Source organism: Aulonocara sp. 'chitande type north' Nkhata Bay, linkage group LG7 (genome assembly GCF_057382095.1).
Source record: "Aulonocara sp. 'chitande type north' Nkhata Bay isolate Kocher_YH1m ecotype deep benthic linkage group LG7, A_spYH_male_GT1.1, whole genome shotgun sequence".
NCBI lineage: Eukaryota > Metazoa > Chordata > Actinopteri > Cichliformes > Cichlidae > Aulonocara > Aulonocara sp. 'chitande type north' Nkhata Bay.
The window spans coordinates 38,210,449-38,231,816 of record NC_141350.1 but is presented as its reverse complement, the minus strand read 5'-3'; the positions used below and the strand labels follow the sequence as shown (position 1 = coordinate 38,231,816).

Below are 21,368 nucleotides of genomic sequence, written 5' to 3'. Positions count from 1 at the left end.
GTACTATCCTTTAGGGCTGCCACGATTTGTCGACTAGTCACGATTACGTCCACTATCAAAATCGTCGACGACTGATTTAATAGTCGACTTGTCGTTTGAAGCTTTGTAAGATCGCAAAAGACGCAGGAATAATAGCAGGATTTAAGAGTGTAATAACGGACTGAAACAGAAGATGGCAGCACAGCATGTACAAGGATGCCAGCTGCCGTTAAACCCCGAAGAAGAAGAAGCAGCTGTGTCCCAGAATTCATAGCGCGGCCCAGCTTAGTTTCCAACAATGGCGGTAGCTAGTTAGTTTTAATATTACTCTTATTATTCTTTCTGGGTCACAAAATAAACGTTTAACATATTTTCAGGCGAGAATGTAGCTGTGTAAACCTCAAATATCGGCTCAGTTTATCAGGACACCACATATTTTCAAAAGCGCTCTGACGTTTTCGGAGACGTCTGTTACCCACTAGCTCGATAGCTAGCCGGGGGCTAGGTCACTAGCGCCGTGAGAACACCGGACTCCCGGCAAATTGTTTTCAAACCCACCGCCATCTTTCGCGACTCAGGTTAAATATATATGAGTCACTTAGATAAATTAAAAATGTTATTGTTTGGCTTTTTTTTTTTTTTTGTATTTTATTTGTTCCTGAGTAAATCGGTTTGGCTGAGATTAAAGTTATAGTTTTTACACAGCTGAATAAACGTCAAGCAGACAGCTGATTATCAGAAGTGTGAGATGCTGGAGAATATACTCCGGTGTCCTGTTATATTTTAGATAGCAAGGAGTTTATTAAACTTTACCGAAACAATCTGCAAATTTCATTAAAATTGAATAAACTATCATCTTGTCTTTATTTTTAGTTAGCACCTTAAAAGCTTAAAGCTGTAAGCTAATGATAGTTATATAAGAGCAGATGCTGCTGGTGCAATAAGCTGTAGTTTTATGTCCAGTGGATGATGATCTGATTAGTCGACTAATCGCATAAATAATCGGTGACTAGTCGACTATCAAAATAATCGTTTGTGGCAGCCCTACTATCCTTACAGTTCTTCATTGAGGCTTTAAGGGTAATAACATATAACCAATAAACATTTAACAGTGTATTATGTAGCATAAAACATAATTCAGCGCACTATGTTTATGTATTAACTCAAACACAAACTGCTGCAACTACAACAATAAATAACTTACATATATAAAGAAAAATCTTGATTTTTTTCCTTTGGATCTTTTTTTCGTAGCACCTCGTATCATCACATTATTAGAGACAGTGGACGTTCTACTGGATCACAATGCCACCTTCATCTGTGAGGTGGAGTCACACCCCCCTGCTGAGATCACCTGGACCAAAAATAATCACCAAATTATGTAAGTTTACAGCTTTATTTAAACTACAACAGTGAACTTAATTTTGATCCAGTTTAGAGTTAGGTTGGGGCTGTAGTCTAACCCAGGAGTATTACATATAGAACACATATCCAGTGATCACTTCTTTGCTTTGCACTGTCCTTTTTGTCCCATTAGGTACTATGACACACGGTACCTTACCAAGGAAAAGGGTCAGATGTTAATCATCCCACATGTAAGAGAGTCAGACAATGGGGAGTATTGTTGCCTTGCCAGTAATGGCATTGGAGAACCTGCCAAGAGCTGTGGAGCGCTTCAGCTAAAGATGAGTATGTTTACTTTTTTCCAAGGATGTATGACTGGAGTTTGAGCAAATCTGATCATTAGTTCACATTTTTGAAAAAAATAACTAATACCAAGGCATCATTAAAAGAACACATTCCAAGCCACTGTTCTATGTCTTGTTGGTTTCGTCATCAGAGCCACAGATCAAAAGGCATCCCACCAATCTAACACTACTGGTAGAATCCAAAGCAGTGTTGCCCTGTGTTACCCTTGGCAACCCTAAACCAGATGTCACGTGGCTCAAAGATGATGAGCTTATCAAGGTACAGTTGCTGCAAGTTTTCTAGGTAAAATACATGCAGTTCACTGACTTATGGAGTTAATAATAACTGTCTGAGAGTACCATATACTCATGAGTAATTCATTTTTTTTCACTATTTGACCAGAACTGCAAATAGCTGGATAGTTTTCAGGTTTTCAAAACTGCAAGACATTACTTGAAAAGGAAAGTTATCCTGTTTTTCAGTTTGCTTTCTTGCGTCTCATAGCCTGTGTTGACAAATAGTTGGTAATAAATAATGCTAATATATCATTTCTATTTTTAAAACAAACAATAACTCTTCCAGGTCAATGACCGTGTTACTATTCTCGACTATGGGGCATTGAAAATTCATAACATACAGAAAGAGGATGCAGGACAGTACCGCTGTGTGGCCAGGAATAGCTTTGGTTTGGCCTTTTCAAAGCCTGTCACCATAGAAGTACAAGGTATGTATTTTAATGTAAGCTGTAGCTTGCAGTAAAACCATGTGTGTTTTCTACGCTATTGTTGTTTGTGTGTGCCCTCAGCTCCAGCACGAATCTTGCGGGTTCCAAAGGACAAAAGGGTGGCGTATGGCAGCCAGATTTCCCTAGAATGTAATGCCACTGGAAATCCAGTCCCAACCATTACCTGGCTGGAAAACGGGAATACTGTGAGTACTCAACTTGTGTGTGTGTGTTTGTGGGTACCTGTACAGCTGCTGATGCTGATATTTTTATAATATATACTGATTTTTTAACAAAAAAAAATAGAATTTAATCAAAATATCCAGCCAGCTATACATATCCATTCCTTGGCCTCTGTGTGATCCTACCAGGAATATGCTTGTCTCCCCCACAGTGGTTGCAACAGTGGTTGAATTTGGCTCAAATGTCAGTCACACACTGCCAACATAAGAGAAATTCTAGCACGTAGCTAAAATAGTGACACATTGTCAGCTGCATAGCTGTACATAATGGGAAAGCGGCAACAATAATTGATTAAATGTCCAAGCTGTCATGTAAGAGAGAGTGATGTTATGATTACAATTTGTATTCATTATAACCCCATATCAAAAGCAAATTAATAGTTTATTTTCTGCTGTAGGCATAGATATAGAACTACACAAATACTTATTGTCTAAATCCAACACATTATCATTACCCACTTTTTTGACTATAGCTAAAGAGATGACAGTTCACTGGGTAAATGCAAATGCTTACAAGGCACTCTTGGAAACAAATCCGTCCATTGGTTTCAGTTCTCCAGTAAGAATTATAGTATCCAAGTGGGCTTGCCACTTGGATACTATAATACATTTTAATACTATAATATTATGGGGCGATCGTGGCTCAAGAGTTGGGAGTTCGCCTTGTCAATCGGAAGGTTGCTGGTTCGAGCCCTGGCTTGGACAGTCTTGGTCGTTGTGTCCTTGGGCAAGACACTTCACCCGTTGCCTACTGGTGGTGGTCAGAGGGCCCGGTGGCGCCAGTGTCCGGCAGCCTCGCCTCTGTCAGTGCGCCCCAGGGTGGCTGTGGCTACAATGTAGCTTGCCATCACCAGTGTGTGAATGTATGTGTGAATGGGTGGATGACTGGATGTGTAAAGCGCTTTGGGGTCCTTAGGGACTAGTAAAGCGCTATATAAATACAGGCCATTTTTTTTCTCTTTTTAGACAAGCTTGCTTGTGTGTAGCTCTGCAAAATAGAAGCGGTTTTATTGATATATGTCCATCTGCTAATGACTGAGTAAATGACACAAAAGTAAAAGGAGTACTGTTTAAAGTTTGCAGCTGGGCCTTATTATCACTACACTAGCAAAAAAAACAACAATCCCAAAACCAAACAAAAAAACCCCCTTACACTGGAAAGCTAAAAAAACATGGTACTGCTATATTAAGCAGCTACTTCTGCTACTCCTGTACATAAAACAACGAATGATTTAGTAAGAAACTGAACACAAGCTATACTTTAAAGATCAACACTAAATGTGGGTACCTAAGGGTACCCGCAGGTCTGAATATTTTTGTCTTGGCTGTCATACGCAATATTCTATGGTTATAAAAGCAACTGTCCATTATACAGTTTGAGTGAACATAAGGATTCCTCCTTGTTTTTGGGTTGTTGTTTTTTCTTTATCAGAAATGAAATCAGTTAGAGACTGTGCAAAGTAAAAAATTAACATTTAACTTACAATTTTTGAACATATACTAAAGTAGCTTCCACCTTTTCTTTGAGCTTTGCCCGAGACCTACTCATACAGGGAAAAATTTATTTGTGCAATCTTTGTACATGTAGCAACAAAATAATTAGTCATGAAGCAGAGTGAGCATTAGCAAATATACAAACCAGACCTTACCTGAGGTGGTATGCATATATATGTAAAATTACACATTTAACCTTTGCTGTCTTTATCTGTCTCTTTCACGCACGCACGCACGCACGCACGCGCGCGCACACACACACACACACACACACACACACACACACACACACACACACACACACACACACAGACATTTAATGGCTTTGAGATCACAGCAAAGGAATTATCATCATGGTGACAGAGGATTGAAGAGATGATCTTGCATTTAGCTTATAATACACTCTGTTAATTTAATTTTTCATATTTATTTCCTTTCTTATTCATAGCCTTTTCCTTTTTTGTTTTCTTTAGGTCACGAGCAGTTTTCCAAGCATTTCACTACATATCGTACTGTGTATGACTGTGTACGTGACAAATAAAAAATTTGAATTTGAATTTATTAGTGTTAATTGTTTTGTTTTTTTTAGTGTGAGAGGGGTATTGAAAGATGGGGTTGTTTTTTAAGGTTTTTAAGGGGTCGGAACCTTAAAATGCATGAAATTCAAATTGGAACAATGCAAACTTGAACGTGTATGTGACCACCTTTAAAACAGGGCTTTTTTTCATCAGGCAGCAGACATTTCTTAAACATGCTGTTGCGGTCGACATATACCACATAATGTCTGGGTATTTAATAGTCTTGGGTGCTAGCTACAAAGTGATTACATGCTCTTAATGCCTGTAAATACTATGTGTGGGCATGTGCTGATTAAAATGACTGTGAGAGTTGTTTTTCTGGCAGCTTGGTATGGTCATTAATTTCAGTGGATGGATGGATGGAGCTTGTCCTAAAAGCAGGCGGTGTCAGACGCAGTTTCAAATATAGACATAGCCGCTTAATAGCACCTCTCACATACACTCACATGCTCACACTTTAGAGGTCCTCACATATCATTTATAAATATATAAGTACATACATGAATCATCTAAAAACAACAGATACATTTTATCTGGCTAGATTTACAATGTGTGAACACTTTGGGAATTTCAAATCTGTTAAAATAATACAAGTGGTTATATCGGTGCCAGACACGTACTGAATGCATTTCATTTTATGAGCTTAACACAAAGGCTATAATGATCAGCGTATGAGGAGTTTACACACAATTATTTTTTTTAACTAACCAGTTTTACTCAGACCACTATCAAATATCAAATGACCAAAGTGTCAATAAGAAAAACATCTTGTAGTAATCTGTTATTACTCTTATTATTAGTAGTTTTATATAAAGTCTAGATTCTAATTTAAGATATATAAGTTTCAGTATTTATCAATATTTTATATAAATGTTTAATAAAATATGTAATATTATATATAAATAAACTGTCATGCAGCACCCTGTATTATATAAATTATTGTTAAAATTCACCTCCCATGCAGCAGTTATGAACAGGAAAGCTAGGCAGACAAAGCAAAACCTGATATTTATGTTTAATTCAGCAGAGGACTCAATTCAGCCTCAAGTGGCCATTCCAGGTAGTGCAGTTATTTTTTCCAGCTCTGTCATTTAAGCTTAGGATGCTCTCACAGAAAGTCTTCATGCATCTCTGCACTGTTATATGCAAATTGCTCATTGCATGTATATGACTGATTTTTACAACTTTGATCTTTTTGTCTCAATTTCATTTTCCTCCAGATCTCCGGAGCCTCAGTAGAGGAGACATTAGTGGGAGAGGTGATACTCTCTGTTCTTAAGGTGACGGTGACTAAGCCAGCCCTATATACGTGCCTGGCTTCCAACAGACACAATGCTGGAGCCAACACTGTCAAAGCAACTGCAAAAGTCACTGTTGCAGGTGGCAAGTTTTGATTTCCAGCTTATACTATGGTGTTACATGTTTCAAATTTGCTGCAGCCTGCTGCTATATTAGAGAAAAAATGTCTGCTTTCTATTTAGCTTCTATCTCGGTGTTTATTGTTACTGTCAGTACTACCTGCTGTTATGCTAGCTGCCAGTTATATTGGTTGTGCTTTGTGTGGTTTCAGCTGTTTGTTGCCTACCCCATTTGGTTACTACTCCTCAAACAAAGCCACTCCTTCACACACACACACACACACACACACACACACACACACACACACACACACACACACACACACACCTGTTCCCCAACAGAACACACTGCCCTTCCACCTGGTTGCCCCTCAGTCTCTCCACAGTTAGTGATGACTTGCAGAGAGTAACATCATGGTTGTTTTTCTCATCCTGCTAGGACTATTTTTCATCTATCAACCATTTCTCATCACTCTGTCTCTCATCTTTTTCCCTCTTCTTCTACTTGCTCCTATTCATCCCGTGTACTCTGGATACTGCCACTTCCCAGTAGAGTGGAGGTAAGAGAAAAGATATGTGCCAGATTTGTGTGAAGTTGTCTAAGCTTTGTTTCTTTTGTTACTTCTTTTTGTATATATTATATTTGAATTGATTATAGAAAATGTTTCAGCTCATTTGACCCATGTTGAATCAGAATAATTTCACAGTACATTGCCTGCCACTATTTTTTTTAAAGTAAGCACCATAAAGGTCTCTGTGTTGCTGCTTCTATTCATTTTCCTGAACATGCCCGTATGCCAAGAAGAGAGTGGGTCTCTCAATCACCCATATGGTGTGAGTTGAATTTGAACTGTTCTGAACCTTAACACAGCTGCTGTTGCCACATCTGGACTATGTAACTGTGAAGATGGAGAGAAAGAGGGAGACAAGATGCACATAGAAGGAAGCAGAAAGAACGAGACTAAAATAGGAATAAAATAAGGAAAATAAAATGTTGGCCTCAGGGTCCTTGATGAAAAATGAAGTACATTAAGGATAGAGGGCTGTAGGTCACAGAAAGGCAGGTTTAATGGCTGCATTTATCTTGATCACTTGTGACCACATCTGGACTAGATGCACAGAGATCTGGTGAGGAAGAAAGAGAAAAAAGAAAGAAAGAAAAGAGTGAATTGATAGATTTACAGGGCACCTTTGAGTTTGATAGTTTGGCTTGAACTCTGCTGAAGCACCAACCTCCCCAAGAGGGAACATCTGGAGTCTGTAAGAGAATGCAGACAGGCCGCAGTGATGCTGGAGTGAAGGTTATCAGAGTACATGCTGTCAGAAACACAGCAGTGTGGAGCAGACAGAGATAAATGTGGATCATAGCAATGCTTGAGGACTAACAGATGAGAAAGCATTAAGAAAAGGAGGCAAACAGGGTGAAAGAGGAATACAGGGACTTTGTCCCACAAACATTCATGTTAATGCAAAATAGGTATGACTGAGCTCCAGCAAGGAAGTTGAACAGACAGGATGCAATCTCACTTAAACTTTCTCCAACCTGTTTCATGATCAACATCTGGATGATGTTAAAGAAGATATTTCAAGTGAAAGATGATTTCTTTTTACTTTTTAGTGGACACTTGCTATAAGCCAAGACAGTAAAAACAGACCACTCTCTGTACTTTTAGTCTGCAACTCTTACTGGTTTTCTTTTCAATGATTTTGTTAAATTAAAATATGCAAATAACAAATACCTAAATTACACAAAGAAATATTACTAGAAAACGGTATGGAATATGGTCAAACTCCAGTTTTTGCTGCATGACTGAATCACACAAGGCATCTTTTCTATTAGAAATAACATGCCATCCCAAATACATATTAATGAATTAGGCACTAAAGTTACTTTCGCAAGTCCCTGTTCTTAGTTAGGTTTAGGCTCTTAAATCTGTTTGATGATGTGGTATTCGATGATTAGTAAAGGATCATGGTTATCGTCACTCCCCATAACGGTAGATGTTGAAAAATGGTGATTTGGGAGTGATCTCATGTGTTATAAACCTTTTCATCACATACTGCTAGGAGAGAAGGGGTATCTTAGATATGTAGGAGATTTGAAAAAAGCAAAAAAAAAAAACGCCCCAAAAAAATTTACTCCCCAGGAATTAGTATGGTAGAGATGTGTTAGATAACACGCCTACAGTGGAGCTGTATAGAAATAAAAAAAAAAGCATTAGAACTATTTTGTTGTGATTTTGCCTTTAATTTGCCAAATGTTTGTATGTGTGTCTCCTTTAAACAGACTTTATAAGGGGATCGCAGGCTACTGCAGTGCATATCGTGGAGATGTTTGCCGCACAATATTGCACGACGATTTGCTGGTTTTCTTTAACTCGTCCTTCTCAAACCCCGAGGACACGCAGGAGTACTTTCTTCAGAGCTGGTGGGCAGAGGTAGAAGGGCTCAGTGGGGTGTGCAGTCCTGCATTACGCTCATTGCTCTGCCACGCTTCCTTTCCTGACTGCAACCCATCAGGGCTAGGACCTGCACCAAAACCTGTCTGCAGGTAGTATTGTTCTCCGAGGTCTACCTTTCTCTTTGTTTTTGCACAGTGTAGAAATAAAACTGAATGGGTTGATATAAGTTGTGCACAACATATGGTTGTATAGAAGGCCAGGAGTGCTGAAAGAAAAACATAAATAAATATTTGATTAAATGTCTCATTAATTAATTAAAATTGGAAATACATGTATACATAAAAAAATCAAATTTAATTATGTAAATATGTCATCAATTGTTGACAACATATTTAATTATTTTATGGTTCCTGTGTTGCAGTGTATCTTATCTGTAACTGTCACTGAAGCTCAACCATAGGCCCTAATATTTGGTGGGTTACCATAGAAAATGAATCTAGACAGACTGATCCCAGATAATGGTGATAATATTAGTTAGGAAGTAGTTAGCTTGATTTGTTTTTGGAAAAAATAGAGACTATCTCTGAAAATGCTCCAATGTTTTCAACCTCCACTGACCCTCTGAGTGAAGGGTAGTAGTGATGGGATTTCCGGCTCTTTTTAGAGAACCGGCTCTTTCGGCTCGGCTCACTAAAAAGAGCCGGCTCTTTCGGCTCCGAACCGCCTCTTCAGGTTGTTTTGTTGCTTTAATTAATTTATTATTAACAATAATATAAAATTATGCACAAAAGGAATTACTAATGTAAAAAAAAAAAGTGGTTTTATTTATATAAATGTATATGGTGGCCCCTAGAGACAAAGCAAGTACAAACTCCAAAAAGCACGTACAAATTCCAAAACACATTTCTAGCATTAACTGAACTTCCAAAACAAAGCTACCTAGATCACTTAAATTACACAATTGAAAGCATATGTGTATTGTTTGTGTATTTATATACAAGCACTCATATATATTCAAATAATAAAAAAAAAAAGTTCATTTACCTGTTATTACCACACACCAAATCCGGTCGTTGGTACTTGCTGGCTTGTGTAGCCACAAGATAACAAAGGCTCAACACTGCGCCTAGCATCCTGGAGCACTTCTGTTGTCTTTTATACGTGTTTTGGAGTTTTTACGTGCTTCTGAGTTTTTACGTGTTTTGGAGTTAGTACGTGCTTTGTCTTTAGGGGCCACTGTAAATATACTTTTATTTATTCACTCCACATAAAATGTAATAAATAAATCATATAATACAAAAACCAACTAGTCACAGTTCAACTTTAAACTATTTAAATTTTCAGCTTTTTCCTTTTAAACAAATTTAAAGTGAAACAACACAAAACACTGCAAACCACAACACAAATATAAATTAAAATATGAAAACAAAAACAAGATGCATATTCTCTGTCATATGGGCCTGCATAAATAAACTTTCTGAATCCTTTATCATCTGCAACTGAAAATAGTTGTGGATGATTACTATACCTTTCTAATGTGACATTGTGGTCCCTGGCTCTCTTTCTCTCTCTGTCCCTCCCGTTCTGTTCCTGTGCTACTGAGTGTAACTACCGCCCCTCCCCCCTCTGCCTAGCACAAAGTACAAGGCTCGCGTGCAGAGTGAAGCAGAAAAAAAGTGCGAGAGAGAGAGGGAGAGGGTGAGAGAAAGAAAAAAGAAACCCACGGCTTGCTATAAGGAGCCGGATCGTGTGGTTCACGTCAAAGACCCGGCTCTAAGAGCCATTTCGTTCGCGACCGACACGTCACTAACGGGTAGCATAATTCACTTCTAAAGTCTAACAATGCTTGTCTTGTTTTTGGTTTAAATTGGTGTTTTATTTATTTTAAAGCAAATTGGTTAGGCTAACATTAAAATTAAGCTTCATAACTTTATAGTTTTAGTGAACTTTAAATCAAATCAAATCACTTTTATTGTCACATCACATGTGCAGGTACATTGGTACAGCACATGTGAGTGAAATTCTTGTGTGCGAGCTTCACAAGCAACAGAGTTGTGCAAAATACAATAATGTAAACAAGCAAAATACAAGAATTGGCTACATCTGAAACTAATAAATATATGTACAATATATAATAGTATATGCATTTCTGGATGTGTATACTAAATATTTTTCTACACGTGTGTGTGTGTGTGTGTGTGTGTACACATATTTTACAAATTAAATAGAGTAAACAATAAATAAAATATATAAAAATATACAGAGTTGAGACATGTGCAAAACAGTGGCATTACTGTACAGTATGGAGTGCATAATGTTAAAGTTCCAGTAGTGAAGGTGAGGTGTCTATGACGTGTTCAGCAGTCTGATGGCCTGGTGGAAGAAGCTGTCTCTCAGCTGCTGGTACGGACCGGATGCTGCAGAACCTCCTTCCTGATGGAAGTAGTCTGAACAGTTTATGGCTGGGGTGACTGGAGTCCTTGATGATCCTCCCCGCTTTCCTCAGGCACCGCTTCCTGTAGATGTCTTGGAGGGAGGGAAGCTCACCTCCAATTATCCGTTCAGAGCACCGCACTACTCGCTGGAGAGCTTTGCAGTTGTAGGCGGTTGTAGTTGTAATGTCTCATTTTCAGTATATTTTGAATACTCATTATCTCATTATCTCATCTTTATTTCAAGATGTTCAGATGAGTTGGAACAACTTATTTTTAATTTAAAATAAAAATTTTAATATGAGGACACAAGCATTTTCACCAGGATCTGGACTAGCATAACGGTGACTGATCTCAAGCGAGCTCCAGAAATGATAAATTTTTCTATATTTAATATTTAATCAACTAAATTCCGAACATGAGCTGTCTGTTTTGAAAGTTTTGAAAAAGCCTGCTAGAGTAAAAATAAATAAATTAATAAACTAACATTAACAAGTGATATACATCTTTTTTTCAGTAAGAGTTATACATACATGCATGATGGTTTTAAGAAAGAGCTGCTTAACAGTCTGTTGATTAAACAGTAATATTTAATTTAATATACTGCTGTACAGTTCTCAATCACTTTTTAAAAAATCAGTTTACTTATTTCAAATTCTCATTACTTAATGATGCATAATTAATTAGTATTATTAGTATAAGTATTTATTTATTTCAGTTTGGCACTTTTGGCCCGCCACAGATTTGGACCCATTCAGATTTATTAAACAAAAGAAAGAATCACTGAATCTGATACACCTTTTCTTCATAAACAGAGAACACTGCCTGGCAGTGAAGGAGCTGTACTGCCATAAGGCGTGGCTGATATTAGAAGGCAGCAGTTCAGTCCAGTCTGGACTCTTCAGCTCTCTCACCGGGTCCCAGGCTCCCGTTTCACTGCTGCCAAAATGTCAGACCTTACCAAGTCTTTACACAGACCCTGATGGTTGTACATATGTTCCTTTTGCAGGTAAGACAACCTGAAGTGAAGTTTAATTAGTTTGTTGAACCACTTTAGTTGTAAAAATTGTTAGTTTGGTAGTTGTAAAATAAGTTGGGCAAAGACTAACGTATTTAAGAGCAAACTGACCTTGTGTTCTCTTGCACAAGTCTGTTAAATTAAAGATTTTTTTGTTTTTGTTTTTTAAAAAGAACATTGACTTCTGCTTTCATTAAACTAAAAAAAAAAAAGTAGCTATGAAAAGTAAGTGAAGCATTATGTAAAAGAAAGTTGGCTGGGTACAGCTGTGTGTGCTAAGGGCCAAATAAAGCATGGTCTGCTACACTGCAGGTCATTGATACTGATGAGGTCATTAAGAGGGTTTGTCTGAATTGAGCCAAAATATATAGCTGCAGGTGTGTGTATCTCTGTGTTTGTGTGTTTCAGTGAATCAGTACTGATCTTCTGGTTCAAATGACTTCATAGTAGGGCTGCCACAATTAGTCGACTAGTCACGATTACATCGACTATCAAAATCGTTGACGACTGATTTAATAGTCGACGCGTCGTTTGAAGCTTTGTAAGATCCCAAAAGACGCAGGAATAAGTAGTAGGATTTAAGAGTGTAATAACGGACTGAAACAGAAAATGGCAGCACTGCATGTACAAGGATGCCAGTTGCCGTTAAACCCCGAAGAAGAAGAAGTAGCTCTGTCCCAGAATTCATAGCGCAGCCCAGCTCAGTTTCCAACAATGGCGACAGCTAGTTAGGTTTAATATTACTCTTATTATTCTTTCTGGGTCACAAAATAAACGTTTAACATATTTCCAGGCGAGAATGTAGTTGTGTAAACTTCAAATATCTGCTTGGTTTATCAAGAAACCACATATTTTCAAAAGCACTCTGACGTTTTTGGAGACGTCTGTTACCCACTAGCTCGATAGCTAGCCGGGGGTCAAGGCTCACTAGAGCTGGTGAGAACACCGGACTCCCGGCAAAACGTTTTCAAACCCACCGCCGTCTTTCGCTACTCAGGTTAAATATATATAAGTCACTTAGATAACTTAAACATGTTATTGTTTGGCTTTTTTTAGTATTTTATTTGTTCCTGAGTAAATCGGTTTGGCTGAGATTAAAGTTATCGTTTTTACACAGCTGAGCAGACAACTGATTATCAGAAGTGTGAGATGCTTGAGAATATAGTCCGGTGTCCTGTTATATTTTAGATAGCAAGGAGTTTATTAAACTTCACCGAAACAATCTGCAGATTTCATTAAAATTTAATAAACTATCATCTTGTCTTTATTTTTAGTTAGCACATACCTTAAACACTTAAAGCTGTAAGCTAATGATAGTTATATAAGAGCAGATGCTGCTGGTGCAATAAGCTGTACGTTTTACGTCCAACGGATGCATGATCTGATTAGTTGACTAATCGCAAAAATAATCGGTGACAACTTGACTATCAAAATGATCGTTTGTGGCAGCCCTACTTCATAGTTCCTCTTCTTCTCAATATTTAGATTAATTTTTCTTAATCTTTTCTACATTCAGACATCAAGAAAGATCTAATTACAAGTAAGTACAAAATTTTTTCAGTACATCACAATGAATTTGTTTCTAGCTGCCATAATTAGTCCAATGCAAAAATGAATTACTCTATTATTTTAAAAAGTAATTGCTACAGTTAACATTGTTATCTTACGGTAAACTGTTCTGTTTGACATCAACAGGAACATGTTACAATGACCGAGGTTATTTCTACCAGGGTAGTGTGAATGTAACCAGGTCTGGGACACCATGTCAACCATGGAACCAACAGGTATTGTTGTCTTTGGGTACATTTGCGTAAACGTTCCTAGAGCTACAAAACTACTTAGATATTTTATAACTAAAGTATAAAACCAGCAAAAGTATGAAATAACCACATGTAATCAAAAAACAGGACACACTTGAGTGTTTTCAGCTGATTTTAACCAAGAAAAGATGCTTCACTGATATTTTGAGTGTGTGTGTGTTTTAGGTTTTATGTATGTTCAGTTTTATATTAAAACATTCCTTTCCCTTACTCAGAAGCAGAAAAGCATACAAAAATGCTTACATGTGCAAACAACAGCAAATACAGCGTCACACAAATGTGTTAATCACACACACACACACCCACCCACACACGCACGCACTCTTCCTGTAGCCCAAAAGCCCCTTTATGTTTTTATGGCTTTGCTCAGTGAGAGGGTCTGTTTGGGTGAACTGTTACTACTCTCCCGTGCAGTGTGTGTGTGTGTGTGTGTGCCAGGTCAGCAGAGAGGGAGGGACTCATTATGTCACATCCTGCCTCTGGAAGCAATTAGCTCTCACACGCATATGTTCCACATGCTCCGTCACTAAAACACACGCACACACACACCCACTCCCACTTCAGCATATTGGATTTGCTCACGCACATACACTCTACTATCTGCTAACTGCGAAAAAGCTTGCTTTCTAATGCAGTTCTCAAATGTTAGTACTTACACTTATGTTTACTACTGAACTGTTGTTGTTTTATTCTTCGTAAACACCCCAAACTATGTGTGCATAAGACCACATGAAGAAAACATATGAATACCACATTTAACCGTGTCTGATGTAAACAAGTAAACATAAACACATAGGTTCGGTTTTGTATTCTACAAGAATTATATTCAGTTCAACCATCTTCACTCTTAAAACCAGTGACATGTTTACTGTTCTCAATACTGGATGACATTGGCCAGAGATGCTTGTGTGTCTGTGTGCATGGATTGGTTTGTGCAGAAATATAGTCACTGTATATTACATGTATTTATGGGAAAGTCAAGACTAGTACCACTATACCACTAAATGTGCAGTTATTTTAGCTTCAGAATGTTAACACCCTTTCTCTGCAAAATTGAAATGTATTTTAATTAAAGGCAGGCACTGGAAAAATTACCAAAAAAAGAAAAAAAATCCTTCTCCAGAATCCTATTGTGGTAAAGGGCTCATTTCATAAAACATTCAACAAACAAGTGTCAACTTGTAATATGAGCTCATCTTCTTTCGTGGTAAATTTCAATGTATGTCAAAAACAGAATCACGCCTGAGCTTGGTGAGAGTTATGTAGGAATAATAAGATTACCTGCACTGTATGAAGGGTGATCATTTGTGGGGGGAAAATGCAGACAATCCCGTGGAATTGAATGTTGAATACTGAAAGTAAAAAGGTGGCATTGACTGTTTTATTTTTTTTATTTGAACTGTAAGACTTTACAAATACCCTTTAGTTTGCATCCTATCTGCTAATTTGAATTAAAATTAGCTCACTTTGCACTGTTATAGCATAGTGACAATAACAATGCACACCGTCCTTTCAATTAGAATGTTCTAATCATCTAAGCTCTATGCATGGCACTATGATAAGAACAATAGTCTATTCCACATATATGCTTATCCAGCCTTATTTTTCCTTTTCTAAGATAGTCTTGTTTAAATTCTAGATTCATTCCAGAAGATTTTTTAAAGTCTTATCTCTAAGACATTAGGGAAAATGTTAGCTCCTTTACATAGCCATTTACAACAGATTGGACTAGTGTAATTTTTTGTTTAGACATGATATTGTACAAATGAAGAAGCCTGGATTTTCCGAGTGTGTTTTTTAATACCATAATCTTGAATTGTGACCACAGACTCATCAAATTACTCATACATTTGAGAGGCAGGTCTGAATTGACATCATAAACTCCGGAAAACAGAGGGCTTGGTAAGTGGTAAGTGCAGAAGCACTAAAGGGAGCAGGGCTTAGCAAACCAGTGCTGTGTGTTGTCTGCACTAGGACAATAGGATTGAAGCTATAAAGAAGACAGAGTGACATCAGGAAGTTAGGCTTTAGTCCATGCTGCTTCCAGGAAAAGACTGTTACTTTCTGATATAATGTCCTGGCTGAACATAAGTCAGAAGGTGAGCTGTTAAACATGATGGAATCATTTTGATGATTAAGCTGAAGTTCCTGGCCAGCACCAAAGCTTTCATTTCCTCCTTGTAAGCAGCATATACCACCATTATTGGGGTAATGTCTCTTGTAACAATTCTCCCAAGGCAATGTTAATGTGATTGCACAATTTTGAACTCAACAACCATTTTTTTTCAGTAGATGTTTTCAGATAGACCTTGGTGCTTGGGGATGTGTACTTTACAAGTTCATAAATTTACTTGCATCTCATTGTCATTTTATTATAGAAAATCAGACAAGATTTGTGTTAAATATAAACATCAGAGTGAAATCAGAGGGTGTTAAACTAAGAGTCACACCCAAAGTGTGATACATTATAGGGCAAAGTAGCTGTCCCATAACAAAATGACAGCCACACTGAAGTACAAGACGCAGAGTAAGGAGTTAATAAAAAAAATATAGTCTGGTTACAACAGTATGTATGGTCTGACACATCCTTTGTTTAAAGATTGGAAAGTAAGAATGGTAGGCAACTGACCAAACCACTGAGGTACATATGCCAAAGTCCATCCTTCAAAATAAAATTAAAAATTAAAAAAATGTTGTGAATTATTTTTTTAATCAGTAGCTTTCATTGCCCCCAAAATTGGGGCTTTAGCCTTTAGCCCCACCCCTTTGCTTTGTCTTCTATCTTCCACACATCAGAGAGCATATGCTTTACATAAATATTTTCATAATACAAATGATCCCTAATCAGCTCTTTGAGTTTTATAGGAAATGAGCAGAACACTGTAATGCTCCACAACATATGCTATTCTGCTTAGAATGACTTCTGTCTCATAAAAATCACATTTCCGTTCAGCACAAACATGTAAACTGTAAATGTACATGATACATGAATGGAGTAACTTTGGTGCCATTTTGTGCTGAGTCATAGAAATACTGCAGACGATGATTCACAACTTTATTGCAGGGGAAAACATTGCTAACGAACTAAACATACTATACAACACTGTCATTCTCATGGTATATATATGACTCGGCGTAAGAATCATCCATAAAATAATAACACAGTGGCCACTAATTAAACATTAAAAAGGGTCGAGTTCTCTGCAGGAAATGCAACTTGATCCACTGCTGGGGATTACTTACCAGCAGAGATCATTTGTTTATGCTCCAAAACCCCCTTTTCTGCTAGAAATCCTCTCTCTCTATGGATCTAGAGTGTTGCAGAATAGTGTTGCAAAATGCCTGCAGGAAGAAGATTGGGGAGGATGGTTGGTTGTATGAAGTGTTACACTTTGACAATTGAGGCTTGCATCCCATTTCCTGCCAAATGTCAGTGTATTATCTTGAAAGGCGATGACAAATGGCCTAACTTGTCATTCTAGTGCGAAGACCTGTTGTTTTAAGCATTCCTGGCACCAGTTAGGAATCAACCCCATGCTGTTGACTTCACACGTTCAGCTACAGCAACATGTGTTGAACCCAACATTTTCAGTTCATGTCTTCATGTCTCTTGGGATGGAGTTGGCCATTGCTCTTTTTATGATTAAAGCTCATGACATACAAGCCCACCAGATGTTCCATATTTAAGTTGGCAGTCTAGATTCCAGGAACAGTCATGCAACCCCTAATGTCCCTCACAATAGCCCATGGTTATGGAGCTGTAACCTTACTACACAGAACAGAACCTGGAAGAAATATTTGGAAGGTCATCTTAGCTTCACTTTTGATTTGAGACTCACCAGTTTTAAAAACTATCCATCCAAATCAATTCTTTCTTTCACAGAAAACTCACTAGAACTGATCCCTCAGCAAAGGTAGATTTCCTCTTTACCCCCTCGGAATACAGGGTCAGCAACAGAACAGAAAAGAGATCATGCATTACACAGACTCCAGCCCTGTACTCACAGGTTGCAAACCACGTTTATTCACCAATTAATATACTTAACCGTCCTTGTTGCAGTATGTATGTTGGTGATTTTTCTTTTTCTATTTTATTCCTCTTAGTGGGAAAGGCCTGAGAAAGTGTTTCTCTTTTTTTGATCCTTACTACTGTGCTTTATCCTGCAGGTTCCCCACCAGCACCATTTATCAGTGGATGTCATTCCAGAGTTGAAGAATTCAGGCAATCACTGCAGGAACCCAGGAGGAATCAGTGACAAGCCCTGGTGTTATACCTTAAATCCGAACATACGCTGGGAGTACTGTGCTGTTCCACAGTGTGGGGAAACAAGCATAGCATCAGGTACTGCCCTCTGCATTCAGAACTTTTTTCCCCACTTCACCTGTTTACAGTTCCTGTTTTCTTTACACTTGAAACCAACACTTCACCTACAGTAGACTAAAAGCTACCCAGTAGCCAAAACTTTGACTGCACAATCTGGATTTTAGACAACAGAGTTCTAGATTTGTCATTTTTCCAAGTTTAGTGACTTTTCCTATATCTGTGCTTTTAAGTAGTGAAGCCAGAGTCTAGAGACCCTCTCCAGACCCCTCGTTTCCCTCCCGTGACCACAACGTCATCTCCAGCTTACTCAATGTCTGTCATCGTCGTTATCCTGACTGCTCTTGCAACTGCAGTATTTCTTGCCATTATCATTCTTGGCTGCCGCAGATGGAAGAAGCAACTGAGGAATCGGAAGAGGTAAAAGAAAGATGATAAAGATGGAATATGTTTCTTTATCTAGTGTCTGTTTTTATCCTTGTAATGCTCACGCTTATATTTATTTATTTTTATTAGAAGAGTAATAGAGACCCCGATGTTGAACGCCCTTCCATCAGAGCTATTGCTCGATCGACTCCACCCTAACCCCATGTACCAGCGCGTTCCTCTGCTGCTGAACTCAAAACTGTTGGCCCTTGAGTATCCCCGAAATAATATTCAATACGTCCGAGATATCGGGGAAGGAGCCTTTGGACGAGTTTTCCAAGCCAGGTGAGAAAGAAGAGAGAACTGGGGAAATACAGCATGGACAAAAGAAGAGATGAACAAATATGATAAAAAGAGAGATTAAGGGGAAGCAAGAGTATTTCTCATCAAATGGTTAGAGATCTAAAAGGATGTTTTCTTCCAGCGCAGCACTGCTTTTGCACACTAATATTTAATATTGCCATGTCATAATCATAATCGCATCCAGGGACTAAGCTGATGATGCTGATATGTCTAAGGCAGAGGGAAAGGGCAAGGGAATGAGACAGGATTGAGAAGGATGACATGGCTAAACAAGGTCACTGGTCATTTTGAGAACTGCTGCGTCATTCACAAAGTCACAAGGCAAGCTGTTACAGGTGTCACTTTCACTGCACCCTGAGCCTGTTTACAGCATGACATGAATGTTGCAAACCTATCTCTTTAATCACACTCAATACCAGAGCTGGGTCATATTTCTAAAAAGTCATAAATCGGTCATGAGCATGAATCTAATTTTTTTAGGCTTGATAGATAGCAGTCGTCAGAAGTTTGTAGCGCTCGTTATCAGTCAGAATGTTGTAATATTGGTGTAATCTGCTTAAATTCAGATGACATACAGTGGCATGACTCCATGAAGCAAACATATAGCAGAGCCACTGAACCTATCAAGCCTCTTTGACAGTTTTTTGTAGTTTACTAAAATAACCCAAATCCAATTATTTTTTGGTTGTATTTTACAAGGTTTACTGAATACAGGATTTCACAATCACAGCTATCTATAATTGTTTGCTGTCACAGCCAAGAATTCAGGACAGCAGAAGTAAATCAGTTTAGATCTTCTCGATATAGGTTTTTCAACTTTGTTAGACTCCCTGTTATTCATGCAACACAGCCTTGTCACCCATATGACGTCCATGACTGTGCTACAAAATAAAGAATGTAAAGCCCAATGCTCAACTGCCTGTTTTGAAAACTAAAAAAAGTATTTGATTAATACAAGAAAAAAGGAATCTCAATTTAAATAGAATTTCTTATTGTGTTGTAAGTAACATGATTATAACAAGTCAACTCAAAGCAACACACGATAGACAACATTTAAGAAGCCACATAAATATAATGCAATAGATAAACGGAGGCAACAAATCACATCATATGATAGCTTGATCACAGAGCAGTACAATAATAGCATGCAGCATTATGACAGTAGCACCTGAGTGCATAGTCAGTCAAATCTGAGAGATGTCCTTAAGGCTAGATGATAATCCCTCGTTGAAAACTAGAAAGATGCAGTATATAGACACCTCTGGGACCATAATGCGCACACTGACTTACATGAACACAAATACATACTCTAACGCACACACTTGTATGATTATACAACTATGATATGAAACCTCCAAAACAGAAGTTTCACAGGAATAAACTCATATGCACATGAAGTACACAGTATGTATGTGCATTCTTTAGTACAATGTAATGTATGCATCTCAATCTAAATCAAAAGCAAACACAAGCTGTTTCCTGTGTGCACATTCACTTAGTAAATACATGACTATAGAGTGCACTTAATCATTTGTGACACACACACACACACACACACACACACACACACACACACACACACACACACACACAGAGCCACGTGAAAGATAGTTACTTAAATAGACCTGAGGAAAAAAATAACTTCTTCTCTGACATCAGCGCTTCAGTCTGTTTTTTGTGTGACTCTACAGTATGTGTGTGATATCATTGTTTTTATCAAGATTATTGTCCCAGCTATATCTACTTTAGGAAACATCATTTTGCGCCTGAGCCAACAGAGGAAGTATTTCTCTGTAGACCTATTAGCATAAATATGTGTTCATATATGTGTTTCATTCATATTTCTAACGCTTAAATAGCTGTGTTGTTTACTTAGACACTTTTGGGTAAAGCTAAAATACACATTTGAAACATATGGTAACAAAAGTCTGGTTTATGCATTAGTGACAAAAACATTAACAATACAATAGAAATACTGATAATATAATATTTTCGTGCTCAGTTCATGAATATCTTTGTTTGTGTCTGTTTCAGAGCTCCAGGCCTGCTACCCATGGAGTCTTTCACAATGGTTGCTGTGAAGATGTTGAAGGAGGAAGCTTCAGCTGACATGCAGAATGACTTCCAGAGAGAGGCAGCACTCATGGCCGCATTTGACCATCCAAACATAGTTCGACTCTTAGGTTAGTGTGTGCTTGTGTGCAAACGAGAGAGAAAAAGTGTGCAACGAAAAATCTGATTTCCAAAGAGACAACGGTCACAGATGGAGCTTACATTGAATAATTGCCAAATCCCTGAGTTTACTTCAGGGAGAAGTAAAGTAAAGTGGAAAAACAGAAACATGGAAATGGAGGAAGAAGAAAAAAACTCAAAAAAGACAGAATTGGACATGTAAAAACTGATAGAAATCGACATTTATTATTTGGTTTCAGAGTTTTATGGCCTGAAAGTGCATTTAGGTATCTAAAATAAATCAGTTATTTAAAAGAAGCCGGACCAAACAAAGAGCTTTTGAAAAGAATGCTTTTCAACTCATAGAAGAGTCTTTTGGGTCATTTAAAATAATATTTCTATTCAGTTGT

General features: G+C 37.8%; 1 protein-coding gene across 1 annotated transcript in view; it reads left to right on the top strand.

The window, feature by feature from the left end:
• musk (muscle, skeletal, receptor tyrosine kinase) overlaps positions 1-21,368 on the top strand; it is a 32,680-nt gene that overhangs the window by 4,563 nt on the left and 6,749 nt on the right. The window contains exons 2-15 of the mRNA XM_086300290.1: positions 1,234-1,360; positions 1,517-1,668; positions 1,820-1,947; positions 2,251-2,392; positions 2,474-2,598; positions 5,927-6,093; positions 8,352-8,615; positions 11,714-11,907; positions 13,433-13,456; positions 13,612-13,700; positions 17,904-18,078; positions 18,291-18,477; positions 18,574-18,768; positions 20,821-20,969. Coding sequence (XP_086156416.1) covers positions 1,234-1,360; positions 1,517-1,668; positions 1,820-1,947; positions 2,251-2,392; positions 2,474-2,598; positions 5,927-6,093; positions 8,352-8,615; positions 11,714-11,907; positions 13,433-13,456; positions 13,612-13,700; positions 17,904-18,078; positions 18,291-18,477; positions 18,574-18,768; positions 20,821-20,969 — 2,118 coding nt within the window. The remainder of the gene's footprint in view (positions 1-1,233; positions 1,361-1,516; positions 1,669-1,819; positions 1,948-2,250; positions 2,393-2,473; positions 2,599-5,926; positions 6,094-8,351; positions 8,616-11,713; positions 11,908-13,432; positions 13,457-13,611; positions 13,701-17,903; positions 18,079-18,290; positions 18,478-18,573; positions 18,769-20,820; positions 20,970-21,368) is intronic.